Raw genomic sequence first — 15554 nt, 5'->3', positions numbered from 1 at the left:
TATTCATAGTACGAGTGGCGTAACACATGCCGTCATTTTCAGGAATTAGTATTAGGCAATAGAAAATGTATCGACATCATCTGCACAGGACAGGAATCCCAATACAGGTTTGCATGAAGCCGCGTACACATCTGAGCAAAACAGCCGAATGAGCACATCGCGCCGAATGAGCATTCAGATGTGGACGGACAAAACACACCGCACCGAACGCGCTCATGTTGCGCGGAGCCGATCTGCAATTTGTCGGTCCATCAAAGAAAATTCGTGCTCAGTGTGGACGGGTTTAGTTGACATCTTTTCCTCGAACCGAACGCGCACATTTCAATATGAATTTCTCGCAAGAAACGTGTTCGAATTTAATAAAATAGTATGAAAACCGCCCAATTTTGTCGCCCTCACTTTGAATGTCGTGCAATAAAAAAGTGCTGTTGAGGCTGCGGTCTCGACTTCTTTGTAGATATAATTGTGAAGAACATCTAGTACGCCGTCCTCCCTTCTTCTTTAGCAACTCGTACAGAATTATGAAAGAAGCACTAGCACAACCCAAGTTTTCCACCCTTAGAACATAGAATGATTCCTTTTTTCTAAGTTTCCAGTTCGTAAGCACTGAACTGACACATCCGTTGGAGCGGCTCCGAACACATGCTCATGCTGTTCGTGCGTCGGAAAGAAAAATTTTCCGCATAAACGCTCATTCGGTGCGGCGTGCTCATTCGGCTATTTTGCTCAGATGTATACGCGCCTTGAGAAGAAAATATGACAAAGGTTAAAGAGACCAAATCTGTTGAATATGGTGGTGCTTGTGTCATTTTATGATGCTTGGTGCATTAGAGCTGTGAAAAATAGATGGTCATTGTGTAAGGATCCTAGTTTTCGTAGCGTTTTCTCATTTTAACGTCTGTACATCTGTGCGAAACGAATATCTGAAGAAATGATCTCCCTTGAGTCGAATATGCAGTTTCACTTTTGTTAGGTGATGACGTAATGATTCCATCTGTATTTATGAGCCGAAGTTATCCATCTTTCCTTTGGTTGAGTGCGTACTCAAGCATCCATGCACCATTCATCCAATTGAAAACAAACAGTGTTTGTTTTGGCGCTATATGGATCTTTAAATGATTCTTACAAATTGAAAAACAGTGAGATATTATAATTTCGAAGAATTATCATTATTACGTTCGAATACCTCATCATGATTACTAGGCTACTCATATCTCTTAGGTATTCAATGCAGAATTGAATCACTCAATGATTTCATCGAAAGATCATGCGATTTTTAAAACACACCATAGAGAAAGGTCTACCTATTCCTTGATATAGATGATTATGCCAACGCAGTTGTTTTTGAATTGATGTTTACTGCTTCTTATACGAAAGTATACAGGGTGCATATGAATAGTTGTGGAAAAATTTGAGGGCTGCTTACTTGCCAAAAAGTAGTGTGGGTCTTTCATATAAATAAATTTTTTAGCTCTGGCTTAGATACAGCCCTCTAAAGGTGGCAACTGAAAAGAAATTTTTACCAGAAAACTAACAGAAATGAAACAGATCAGACATTCTATAATACAGGGTGGGCTTTTCAAAACGAAACAAACGAGACAACCACCTTATTTGTTGAAGAAAGTAATTACCAATAATGATTTTTTCGTTGTCTAATGTTGACAATTAACGGTTACCATCGTAACCACAGAATGAATTAGTCAAATAATTGATGATTTCACTGTAACGTGGTTACTCGGAGAAACCTAATCTCGAGCGCCAGCTATTCTTTTCAATAGGAAGAATAGCAAACCTACCAGAGTAGCTGCTAGCCGGGGACAGAGCTCGCTGTTATCTAGGGTGGTAGCGATAACGAAGAAGTCAAAATCGAATTATGTAAAAGTTTATTCACATCTTCGGAAACTATGTACAAGGGATATATGTGTAGGTATGAAATATGAGTGATTCTATAAGCGAACATACATTCGAGAAACTCTATCCGGTCACGAGCACTTTATGAAATTTATACCGGGTGCAGTGAAAAATTAAAGGTTCAATAAAAATGCGCCAACCAGAACTGACGGAACGAATACTAAGGACTTGCTATACGGTATCGGGATGTAGTTGTATTTCTCCAGAAATGAAACACAACCAGGGCGGATCTGTTCGAGACTTTTATTCGCTACCCCAAGGGCTATAACGCACCATGACTGATAGCGAAGAAAAGGTCTATTTTTAGCGCAACTACGGGATTTCACTGACTACGAGCGGTATCTCTTATTCTCTGCCCCAAGGGCTATAACGCGCCATGACTGACAGAAAAGAAGAGATTTCGGATTCAACACTTATGACGCGGAACGCGGACAGGGGGGTTGACGGGACTTTCCCTTCAGTACCCCAAGGGCTTGCACACCATGCACAAGTGACCGTCGCGGGGGAAAATTTGCTTTTATAGGCAAATCCCCTCTCACGGTAAAAATCTGAAAATTCCAGAATGCGACAAGAATGAAAAACGTCGTCAGCTCCGGTTTATCGCATATCAACATAAGAAAAACGTCGAAATCTTCAGCGGCATGTAAGAAAAACAACGTGAAACACAGATAAACGGTTTTTTACATTTACTCTGCCTATCGGAATGAACGTACTGAATATTCGAGAATTAAAATATTTTCAAAGACGGAAATGAAAAACGGAAGGAATGCACTAAAATGAATTCCAATTTTCCTCAGAAAACTGGGTTTCATTACATCACATAGCATGGATAGCGGAATGACTGGTACTGTACGAAATTCAAAATTAAATATCTCGAAAACGAATGCAATAAATGAGGAAAAAATTAATACGCTGAATTCGGAATAAAAAAAGGCCTTTCAAATGAGTTATCCCTCACCCTATCTTTCCTATTCAAAATTTAGGGGTTGGTGTTCTAACACTAAGGGTTGAAGCGATATAGTTGTGAATTTGACCTCAAAAGTAAATCGACGTGTCCGAGCATTTTTTCGAAATAAATTTATTCCGCTCGTTATTTCGTCTGTTTCGTTTTAAAAAGCCCAGCCTGTATATGAGGATCAGAAGGCAATAAAAACATGTTGGTGCTTTTCGGATGCCATCTTTAGGGAGCTGTATCTGAGTAGGGGTTGCTTAAAAGAAAAAATTATATGAAAGACCCACACTATTTTTTGACAAGGAATGAATCCTTGAATTTTTTCGCAACTATTCATTTACACCCTGTATACTACGAAACCCTGGTCAACCGGTTACAGTTTCCATAGAACAGACGGCCATATAGAAATGTCAACTACTGTGACAGTGGAATCCTCTCTTCGTCCAAATTGGTTCTGTCGTAACGGCAGCTTACAGTTAAATGGTTTCCTCCTAATGATTATATCCGTTAAAGCGTGAATTCTTCTCATTGCCTGAAAACCTACATACCATTCCGATTTTGCATTGTGATACCGAATGAAGCCGGATATTTTGCATTAATGAATAGGTTAAATATGATTTCGTAATGAGTGTGAAACGCAGGAAGATGTGTGTGATATTGTTCGTATAGTTTGGTAAGATTTCGAAGACGGAGTTACGTGTCTTTCAATGGAGATCTCAAGGATGTCGGGGATCGTTATTGTTCAATTCCAATCCATATAAAGGGTGTTCCATCTCAGACGAGCCAACCCGTATATTCCTTATCCCATAGTGGATTTTTCGAAACTCGTTGAATGATTTTGTTTGGGGGACATCTTTTGACATATATTGAACTATCACTACCCTGAGAGGGAGGACTTCAACCCCTCAAAATTGAAAGGGAAGAGGGGTTGAGTGATACTTCATTTGAAAGGTCTTGGAAGTCTCTTTTTTTCAGCTAAAAATTGATTTTTGGCAAAAACGGTTGAACAAAATGACGTTTTTCACACCGTTGTAAAGAGGCTTGCAAAACCTTTCAAATCAACCCCTCTCCCCAATTCAATTTTGAGGGATTGAAGCGCCCCCTCTTAGGGGGTTGCTAAAAAGATGTCCCCCAAAAAAATCTTTCGACGTGTTTCGGGAATTTTTTCCAATCAATAAGGGACGAGAAATATACAGGGTGGAACACTCTGTATAGGGAAAGATAAGAAATTCATCGTGGAAAAAATAGAAAACAAATACAGTATAACATCGAATAAGATCAGTAACTTATGCAGGTTGTTCCGAAATTAGGATAACAAATCCTCTCTAATCTTCACTCGACACGATGCTACTTTCCTTATTCGTTTTTAACTTTTATAAACAAATATACTGGGTGAGTCTTTGACTCCAACAGTAGATTCTTGAGGTCAAAAACACTTTTTTCCTATACCATTTTTTCCGATTCGGCTATGGTAAAAAGATATATCCATTTTAAGTTTTCATAATGAGCTGTGCCACCCCTGGAAAAACTAAATTACCTTCAGAATAACTAGCTTAACCTGTGACACTGCATATCTGTGGATCTTTTAAACAGTGTTGTATTCAGCCAAAGTACCCAATTTTTCAAATTTAACACATACTTTTTAATTTTTGAACAAATTACTCGCAAACAGCGCATCATACGGGAAAATATAGGGAATACCTACTTTAATTTTACAAAACGTTCGAATATTCATTAGATAGCGACTTAATTTAAAAAATTTGGGTTCTTTGGATTTCTGGTATTTTTATGGTACGTAATAATCATAATGAGAAAACTGGATGACGTGGGTGATATCTTGTGTTCGAAAAAGATGAAAAAACTAGGTATATTCTGAAATTCATTTCATTCGATAAAATGGTTTGTGAGATAGAAATAAAAATATGTAAGAGATTTTTATGGTTTTTCAACAGCCTATATCTTTTAAACCGATCCGATTCGGAAAAAAATGGTAAGGGAAAAAAGTGTTTCTTTTGACTTCAAGAATCTACTGTTAAAATATTTGTCGAGACAAAGACTCACCCTGTATACCTCTTGACATTTAATTCTTGCACTGCCTGAATTATTTCATTGAATCAGGCTCCTTCATTTCCATATCAGTCGAGGTATGTTTGATGATCTTTTCGAAAACAGAGAATAAGAATTTTGATATTTGGTATTCAGGATCTCGATATATCCTTAAAAAATAGTCATAAGAAAATTAGGACAGCCATTACTCAAATTTGGGACACGCTCTATAACATTTTCCTACATCAAAAAGGACGCAATATAAAATACTAATCGCCCTATTCGAGTATATTTCCAACAAAAAAGCTGTCATTTGATAATTACAGAATTGTTGGTTTTTTATCACTTTCAGCTCTATTTAGAAACACAAGTAGACAATTTAGTTTAACGTGCTAAAGATATACGCCTAAAAAACTTTCAGCGGTTTTCATAAAATTTTGATTGTCCGATCAACGATTTGACCTGAATATTTTGAAGAAGCAGCAATAATTGAATGGGCATATAAACATCATAATTTGATACTATAAAAGTATTCTGAATGATCATGACTGAATTATCGATTGAAAACCAATTGACGTCTATTCATCAATCAAGCGTTGATTTCCCGATCAAGTCCCCTTTGAACTAGAATAACTCGAAAACGGTTACCTTCTAGATGAAAGTAAGGCAACCTTGTTTCAAGAAGCTGCTACGAATCATTTAAATAATCATTAACTTTGAAGACTACCCTTAGTTAATTCAAAGAATCAAAGAAGCTCAAGCAAATGACATGTTTGGTATTCTTAGCATTTAATATACCATTTCAACCTTGAAAATATCAGAAAAAGCTTGAACTCACTTTTTTCATTCCATTTGTCGAACGAAGTAGTAGATATATACAGTAAATGAGTTACCGCAATTTCGTTGACGATAGATATTGAATATTCTTTTCTTGATTTCTATTTCATTTTCGACAATTATAACGAATTCAGCTTGCAAGCACCCATATTAGCACTGATGATGACTGTTGATGGGTCATAATATGACCCATTCAACCTTTCATTTTCATATGAATAAATAACATGATATTTTGTGTGAATGTCCAAACGTTGCCAAGTTAACGAACACAGGAGGTAAATTCAAAACTTCTGATACTTCATTGACAATATTGAATTATCGAATATATATACCAATTATTCCTTCCGAGGAAAAATCACAACGCAAAGGGCAACCTTGAAAGACACTCGAGCGGTTTTAAGTCGCTTTGTATCGAAGGTCATCCAGAGTCACCTCGCATGCTTTTCCGCCTTCTGGGCTACCGCGATGAATTCAAATCGACTCGGCTGGCCTAGGAAAGGTGCAGGTGAAAGTGTATAACGCTGGGAGTGGTCATTATATTGGATCGTGGTGTTTTGTCTTCGTCTGCTGATGCTGTATCGCAAAAGCGTGAAATTCCACGTTAACTTTCCATATTTCCATTGGTGTTGAATGAAGGTCTCGATTATTTTCTAGGAAATATTTCGTTATGCAATACTTATATTTCCTCATGTCGCTTATGTCAATTTATCCAAATATGTGCATGATATAATTGTGTCTCGGCATATTCCTCTAGTTAAATTGAGTTGAAAGGCGGAATACGGGGTGTCCACATTTGTTATTTTCTAGAGGTAGAAATACGAAAAACCCATCAAACTACGTCCTAAAATGGAACCCCTGGTTCCTACAAATTGCGAGTTATGGATTAACGTCACTTTGATATTTCTATAGTTTAAAGTGAATTGAGCGCCAGAATATAAAGAATATAATAATATAATATAACATAATATAATATTACACGGTGGTTGACATCGTTCAGGCCCAAAGAGAGTGTACTATTGTACCTCGACAGTCACAGATTGTAAAATCTTTGACTGTCAAGGCTCAATTTTTTGAGGTGAATCGTCCTGGATCGATCGAAAAGGTGGATCTCTCAGCCTACTATTCGTTATGAATCCTAAGATCAACTTTCTCAACTCACTTTCAGATTTTTAACACTACACACGTCTATGGGATCATTATCGAGCTAAAATTTCTCGAATAAACAAACAAGACCTCGCTCGCTCAAAAATGATTAGCACGATGTGTATTATAGGTTGAGAAATTCGTCTGAAACTTCGACCTTTAGAAAGCCGACTTTGTAGATAGATGGAGATTATCTTGCGTGGAGCATAGACAGCACTTTCGTTATATCATTTGCAAACATGAACGCTCCTCAGTGTAATAAAAGTACCAACAAATTCTGGAACTTCTACTGTATCGTTTGAAATCAGAATCACTTTTTATACAAGTGGAACTTCATTGCTCTTTGAAGCTGATGAAGGTTTTCCAAATAATGGTACACCATAATCATGCAAATTTATGAACTAAAACTTAATGTCCAATTGGTTCGATACCGACGTATTTTAACCTAATTAAATTAAGGAATATTGCAAGGAGAAAATCATAAATATGTCGAAACTGCTGATATTGAGAACCCTGAATATTTATTGCTCCAATGTTAAACATAAAAAAAAAGATTCATTTCATATTTCCTATACTTATACGCAGAATACGGAAGGACTTACAAACTCCTCTAACCTTTCGTATCAATAATTCAAAAAACAATACTTCGATTTGCAACTATCACTCTCCAAGACAGCCTCATTTGAGGTTAAAAAAAGATGAATTACACAGGGAGGTCACCAGGTGCAATTAATTCGATCTATATTTATGTTTAATCGAGAAAATTGTCTGGTTAATACTGGGTTATCTAAACTACCAGTTTGTCTTGTCCTGATTAGAAATTCATCAATAACAACCGGTTGGTTGAATGGAACACCTCAGGAAGGCTGGTGAATTATTTATATAACTTGATACTACTAGGAAGGGCACTACAGTTGAGGATTTTTTGTTCTCTATCTTGTCCGGAAGCAAGTCTTTCTGACGTTTGTCAAAAATTTTCTTGTATTCAATAGATTTAGAAGAAATGAGAAAATAGGAATTCTGATGATATGTTATTCCTTCCAATTAGGAAAATCCTAACATAGGCAGATTATTTCTTGATTTCCTATATACAGGATTCACCTTTTGAAAAGGGAAGTTAAAATAACTTGATCCTTTTATAACGTACTTATAATGAAAATTAAGAAAGGAATAGTCAATAGTCTATATCTGTTCTTCATTCTCTTGAGTTTAAAAAGAGAACAATGCATTTTTTATTTGGGAATAGTTTTATCCAGCACAGGCTGAAAATATCAAGAGGTCTCAGTGGTTACTGTTGTATTTGATTCCCAATCCTCATCTGAAATAAACATAAAAATTACCTAAAGATTTTAAAGATCACATCGAATAATAATTACCAGGATCTCTACAACGGGTAAATACGGCTAGGATGATATTGATGATAAATCCTACATTAAGAAAGATCAATATGAAAAAAATTATTGATAAATGGGTTTCGAGAACGGTTGTCATACTGAAGTATCAGAGAAAATGGAAAACATGTCAGAGAAAAGACTTTCTCAAATGTTGTCGATGATCATAGCATAGATTAATCTAATCGGCTTCTAACTGAATTGCACCTCATTTGCTATATATTCTTGGTTTAAATAGCACAACTGGAGCACAGGAAACTAACAACTGAATGGTCGATGAAGCTAGAACTCTGTATGATCTTTTTTATGTTCGTCCACTGTAAGAAATCTATATACATCCCTAGTGTTGGCAATTTGGCTAGAGGAAGAATTTGGACAATTTCTTCGAATAGGAAAAGATCTGTTTGCAAAATTGACAATCGTTGCTGGTTCTGCCCCAGATGGTATTAAAGATTTATGTTTATTTGTATCCAGTTAACATTCTATAAATTGTTGAACGGTATATGAAAGTAACAATGTTTTGACCAAGAATTTTTCATAATGGCCGTATCATCCGTTATAAGTCTATAATAATACAGCTACCAATTGAACAGATGTTCCCAGTACAGATGTATAAGATCATTCCGATTTGTTCCGTCGTATACCAGATGAATTTCATAACATCTCCCATCACTTTCTATGATTATGTGTGGATTTCATCAGATCAGACATCAGATAGTTTGTACTTTATGGTCGCAGGATGATGGATAATTCCTTGCGTTTGAAATATGCCATATCTAGAAAATGGTCGACCAAACAGTACCTACCACTACTCATGATAGGTAGGCACAGGTCATTCGTGAAATGTTTGGTTTGCTGAATCTAGGACGTTTAACGAGTGAAAACGAAATCTGAATGATGGCTAGGCTGGTGGACGTTGAGCATTGCCAAATGAGGAGATATAGTTCCATTCCTATGAAACACGTGGTTCCGAAAAAAGTAAGTTTGCCATTTCCTAACTGAGAGAGAAATCGAAATATTTCAATGGACTTTTAACAGAAATTGAGTCTTCTTTCGTGTTTTTTGTGAGTTTCACCCAAAGGTCTCAATTGGATCGGACAAATATGTTAGGGGATATCGCAGATTGAAACTACATTTTCATAACGTACGAGGATATATTGAAAAATTCATAGCCTACTATAGAACCAAACAAAATTTCAATGTCAAAATATTTTATTACTCAACATATTCTCCTCTTAATTGGATACATTTATTACAGCGAACCTGCAACGTCTCTAGACCTTTAAAAAAAATGTTTCTTTTCTCTGCAAACCAGACCTTCACAGCTTTTATTACCTCTTCGTTGGAAGAAAATGTACGACCTTTAAAACTTTTTCCAGTTGAGGAAAGAGGTGATAGTCGGATGGAGCCAATTCTGGTGAATAAGGGGGGTGTTCTAGTAATTCAAACCCTAAATCACGAATTTTTTGCATGGCAACATGAGATTTATGTGCAGGGGCGTTGTCCTGCAAAAACAAAACACCTTTGGATAGTTTTCCGCGTCTTCTCTCTTTAATTTTTTCCCGTAGAGTGGTCAGTTATGTCGAATAATGATCTCCGGTTATTGTCCTGCCCTTATCCAAAAAATCAATCATGATTACTCCATGGCAATCCCAAAAGACTGAAGCTTAGGTCTTGGAGAATCAAAGTGACGCCATTCCATCGATTGTTGCTTTGTTTCTGGCTCATGGAAATGTACCCAAGTCTCATCCATAGTAACAATTCGGTTTAAGAAGTCTACATTGTTTTCAAATCGAGCACAGATCGAACGCGATTCTTCTACCCTTGCACGCTTTTGGTCAACATTCAAACATTTGGGGATCTATTTTGCAGTGATTTTTCTCATGTCCAAATTTACGTGAACTATATGATGAAAGCGTTCGCTGCGTTCGTATGAAATATTCAGTGCTTCAGATATCCGTTTTAGCACAATTCGACAGTCTGATAAAATCATGTCATGAACTGCATCGATATTTTCGGGGACTGACACAGAAACTGGCTTTCCCGATCGGTCATCATCTTCAATGGAAAATTTACCTCTTTTAAAGCTTGCAGTCCAATTTTTCACGGTCGCATACGAAGGACATTAATCACCAAGGGTATTAAACATATCATCTTACCTCTTAACCCTTTTAAATACAGGTACTTGATGATGGCTCGATACTCCAATTTTTCACATCTTCGGTGGACATCTTCTTTCTGGTTTACTTTTTTGATCTTAAACTTCACACTGACACTTCTAATGAGTTATTGTTGGTTCCTATGGTAACGCAATACTTTTTTATGCATGGAACTGGTCTAGGCTAACTAGATAACAATACATCCTCGTACGAGACAAGCTGTTCCATGACGGCTTCGGCTTTCCCGATATACAGAATCTCATATAAAAACTAGTTTTCCATATACATAATGGAAATCGAATGTGAGAAACATCAAAGTACACCGGGTGTACCCCGGGGTGTACTGATTTCTTGTTCATTGAGATAGCCTCACGACTACATATGAGAAGGAAATTTTTTCATAAAATATCCGGAATATACCTAAAAAAACATTCATGTCTAAAAAATCATTCATGTCATGTCATGTCATGTCTGTAAAAGGTTGTCTTATAATTGTTATGACCTATGACCTCTCATAGAAGAAAACTCAAATAATAATGTACACCCTGTGTACATAATCATTCATCATAAATGTGGGAACACCTAGTATTATATGAATTTGAATATTTGTAGAAAAGCAAACTGTAATTCAGGAGAAAATCTACGTCGCCGTAGAACAGCCTGTAGAAGTTCGGAACTAAATAAAATTCCGAGTTTGAAGTCGGAATTTAAGGAAAAATATTTTTAAAATATTATGTGGCCCTTCTACGCCTTCGTAAAAAGGAAAACGTGTCGTGGTTTAAGAACTCATTTTGTGAAAATCGTATAATCCGTTTTAAGTTCAATTATGGATTTTCATCAAGTATCGGCCACATCTATTCGATATTTAAAATATTTATACGAGTGGAGGCTCATCCTGTTTGGTTTTTGGAATCCACGAAACAATTTCTATGTAGGTACTACATATCAATATCCTACGATTGTAATAGAATCTTAGAGAGGAAAACAAATATGACATTTCAGGGGGTTCTAACCCCTTGATAGAGCTTCTGAGTTCATGTCAATGCTTTTCTCGCTTTTATTTGGTTTCTTGTCCAGTTAATTCACGGACCACTCACATCTCAAACGACCATCATCGTTGATCCACTTGCGAAAAACGAAACTTGAATTTGGATATCGACCAAACTTCGCTTTCTCTTCTCGCTCCTAATTAATCGTTTCTCCTTTCGGGTCCTCCCGGTTCCGAGGGTGCTTAACCCTGCGTTAGTCGCGCCCTCTTTTAGATCGTATTCACTCGCGTGGTCTACAAGTGTAGACCATATTATTTATTTTAACTTTAAATATTACGTTGATATATTTCAAAGATTATCTATGATGATATCGTTTATTTGACCACTTGTTATTCATATAATTGAAACTTTGTGATAAAATAATGCTTCTCTTTGAGAGGAAATCGAGAAAACTTCAATGTCTCAGATTTCAACATTTTTTCGTTCGAATAGGTATGGTCTACAATCGTAGACCACGCGAGTAATGTAGGGTTAAACCGGTCCTGAGCTAATAGATACACGAACCTACCTACTCCATGGTGTCCTCACGTTTGATTCCTTCGCATCCGCATAGAATCTTTGATAACACCTCGGGGCCTTTATTCGTCTGTCAGATCGAAAGTAAACGCACCCATCTCCGCAAATACCCGGTAACACAAATTCCATTTAGACGTACGTCACTCTCTTGAGTCGCTTCTTTCTCGAGAGATCACCGTATGAATAACGAACGTTAAAAAAAGGTCCTGTTCTGTGGTTATGCTTAGCTTCTATCGGGTTTCCAGGTTAAAGATATAACTTCGTGTATATTCTATGAAAATATGTAACACGACAAGCAGCGGTAATATAATAAAAATGAACTTTTTGAAGAAATAATTGATACTTTCAACTCCAGTTCGTCAGTTTGTATCGAATTTGAAAGATAGCCATAAAATACTATAGTACAATCACAATCCATAGACATATATAATTATATCAGGATGATTAGTCTATGGTAGAATCTAAGCATAAGTATAGAATAATCTTCTGACGAAATTTAAGAAAAAATTGTTGTTAGGACTTTGGAATGTTCTATGTCTGAATGTAGTGCTTAGCTCTTTTCTATAGGCATAGACTTGAGTGTGGACCAATCAAAATTCTAGAAAAAGACAACAACTGGCCACACGTTCGGTAGTCTTTTTCACATTTTCATGCCATTTTTACTCTAGAGCCCATAGACATATAGAGATATAGACATGGACTGAGTAATGCCAGCATGAAATTGGCTATTTTATAGAAAGAGAGAAATGATCGTCGGGCCATTACCTGTCTCTTTTGTGTTCACATAGAGGTGAGTGCGGACCAACCAAAATTCTAGAAAAAGACAACTAGCATGCCCGATGTTCAGTTTCTCTCTGTCACTTTTTTTGACCTTATTTCATGAATAGATAGAAAAGGATGGCACAGTCCATGTATCAGTATCTATGTCTGTGATAGAGCCAAATAGGGAATACTCAGTCCATTCTCTATGTCTATGATCGAATCTGAATGAAAATCACAAAATGCAGCTGAGCTCTACGCATAGACATATTAAACACATGGACACGGCGTAGAGAGAGAGGGGGTGCGGCCGAAATAAGATAGAGCTAGTATGGGCAAAACATTCGTTTGAACTTTGTATTTATCGAAATTTTCAGAATTTTCTCATCAATTTTAGGTCAACTTTGAATGTCGTATCCTTTTTCTATTATGAAAGTAATAATGGTGTCCTCGTAGAGTGCAATTGATAGTACGAAATGAGTTGAAAAGACAGATAAAGTGAAATTTCACAGGTATAGTAACTTCGAATGTATTAATCGATTTATTATATCATAGTTGAATTATTCATTTCAAATCAATAAATGTATGTCAATTCTTTTCTCATCTAGCTAAACTAATACTCAAAAAGCACTTGAGATTAGAAGAGAAAATTAGTATGCTGATTGTAATGTCTATTTTTCAACCTTTTGATCAATATTGATCAATGAAATATTTTTTCAGATATTGAACCAACCAGAAATCAGAATATTGTGTTGGCTAAAAATGTGCTCAATTGTTTTTATTCAAATCAATTTATTTACAAACTTTTCATGAACTTATCTGTTGTATTTTCCGAGGAATAGTTGCCGAAAGCAAAAATTGTGCTCTTTAGTTCTAATTGGATCATTAAACGCAATCTAAATGATACTAATATTCGTTCAATTTTTTATATTCGATTATAGGTACTTGTTTTCATCTCTAACGGGCGCAAATATACAAATATAGCTCGGAAATTAATACCATCTTGCCCATACTAGCTCCATCTCATGTTGGCCGCACTCGTGGCTATTGAAACTTACTGAAAGGGCGCGTCCATGTGTTTTATAGGTCTATGGCTCTACGTTCAGCATAGAATATTTACCTTCTGACGAGACTTTCGTCAAGAATACTCAAGAGCTTCGATTCGTTTAGACACAGGTCTAAACGTGGTACTTTCTTCTTCTCTTACAATATAAAAATTACCTCAAAATTTTCGTTTTGTGTTTCAGGGCTGGACAAAATAAATACGACGCCTAGAAGACAACAGAAACGCGAAGGTATGTTAGGAATATACTTATGTACATTGTCAATTGCTTTCATTCCGTTCTTGGGATTCTTTTTTTGTAAATATTATTCGGATGGGTATATCGTCTTGAATTGCCAAAAGTCTCTCTTTAACTTCCACACTGTAATTCCAAAAAATTTATGATATTTCAACCTGAATCAATTGATTTAATCCCCAAAAACGATTTCTTGAACTAATCAGTATTTTTCAAAATATCAGCAGAATTTCGACACCCTTATGGAAAATTTACCTATATCCCTATTTTCGAGAGATTTTCTCGAAATTCTATTCATCCGAAATCTTGATCTCTAAACAAAGATTGATCCATTACAAATTACCATAAGAAGGGTGAAACAATTCCAAAACATTAATCATAAGTCGAGATTCCAAAACGACGAAATTATTTCATTCCTGTTAATGTACAATAAAAGTGGGAAAAGTGGTGAAATGTCTTCAGTAAAACTAACAATTACCATAGAAATATACTAATCAACAATTCAGTGGACATCAAGATTCATCGTTGTACTACTATATAGGTCGAAAGCTAATGACCTCTTAGGTTATCTGTAGCAAATGTCCCATCCATAAAAATGATTATGGTCAGAAGGAAGAAACTGAAAGAAAAACACACTTGTGTAATCTTTCAAGAATGGATCCAATGGCGTCACTCAGTTGTAACGCCCCAGGGGGATAGTGGGGGTAATTCCCCCCCCCCCCCCTACAGGAAATAACTTACCTACAAATTTTTAAGCATATTTCTTTCACAATCATTTTTAATTGATACAATTCAACATACATTTTCAATTGCCCCTGTTTCCTTGCACCAAACAAATCCTTAAGATTAGCTTTGAGGCTAATTGCTCTGATTCTATGCGTCTTCAGATGAGTCAAGAAAGGTTGATAGGCATTCTTCTTCTCCACCGAGAACGCGAAATAGATTATGATGCAGTGTTAAATAGACTTGCTTCTCAGAAAAGGAGAAAATTAGAATTCATTTTATGAGCTCGATAAATAAAAGGACTAAGGACCTACATAATCACTTTTTTCTTTCACGTATCTTATACTTTGTACAGAAAATGTTTTCATTCATTACAGAAATTATTCCTTATACATGCAGGGTGTGAATGACTAGTTGAGAAAATAAGTTAAGTAGAGAATCCTTATTAGAACAAAGTGGGGGTCTTTCATAGACAATTGTTTTTTTAGCAGCCCCAGTCTCGATACAATCCTCTAAAGATGGCAACTGACAGAAATTAAATTGTGCAGACACTATGCGAGTGAGAAGGCAAAAAAAATTTTGGTGGTGTTCCTCTGTAATATGTCAGCATGATATCCGCCTGATAGATAAATTCAAGTTCGAAGATAATTACAGCCCTGCTTAGGCAGGGGCTGCTAAAAAAATATATGAAAGACCCACAATATTTTTTGACAAGGAATCAGTCCTCAAATTTTTTCGCAACTATTCATTTACTTTGTATAATAGCGTTT

The 15554-nt window shown here is 36.2% G+C and overlaps 1 protein-coding gene and 1 long non-coding RNA gene across 2 annotated transcripts in view; one reads left to right on the top strand and one right to left on the bottom strand.

The window, feature by feature from the left end:
- The window catches only part of LOC123316369, a 75636-nt gene that overhangs the window by 39825 nt on the left and 20257 nt on the right, over positions 1 to 15554 (top strand). Inside the window, 1 exon segment of the mRNA XM_044902413.1 lies at positions 14011 to 14058. Coding sequence (XP_044758348.1) covers positions 14011 to 14058 — 48 coding nt within the window.
- Positions 8021 to 8387, bottom strand: LOC123316370. The gene is made up of 2 exons (XR_006538064.1): positions 8266 to 8387; positions 8021 to 8207 (listed from the first exon to the last, which is right to left on the bottom strand). It is a non-coding gene; the product is annotated as an uncharacterized LOC123316370 (long non-coding RNA).

This window comes from Coccinella septempunctata, chromosome 7 (assembly GCF_907165205.1).
Source record: "Coccinella septempunctata chromosome 7, icCocSept1.1, whole genome shotgun sequence".
Lineage (NCBI taxonomy): Eukaryota > Metazoa > Arthropoda > Insecta > Coleoptera > Coccinellidae > Coccinella > Coccinella septempunctata.
Note: the sequence above shows the minus strand (reverse complement) of the source record. Positions and strands in the feature narration are given on the sequence as shown.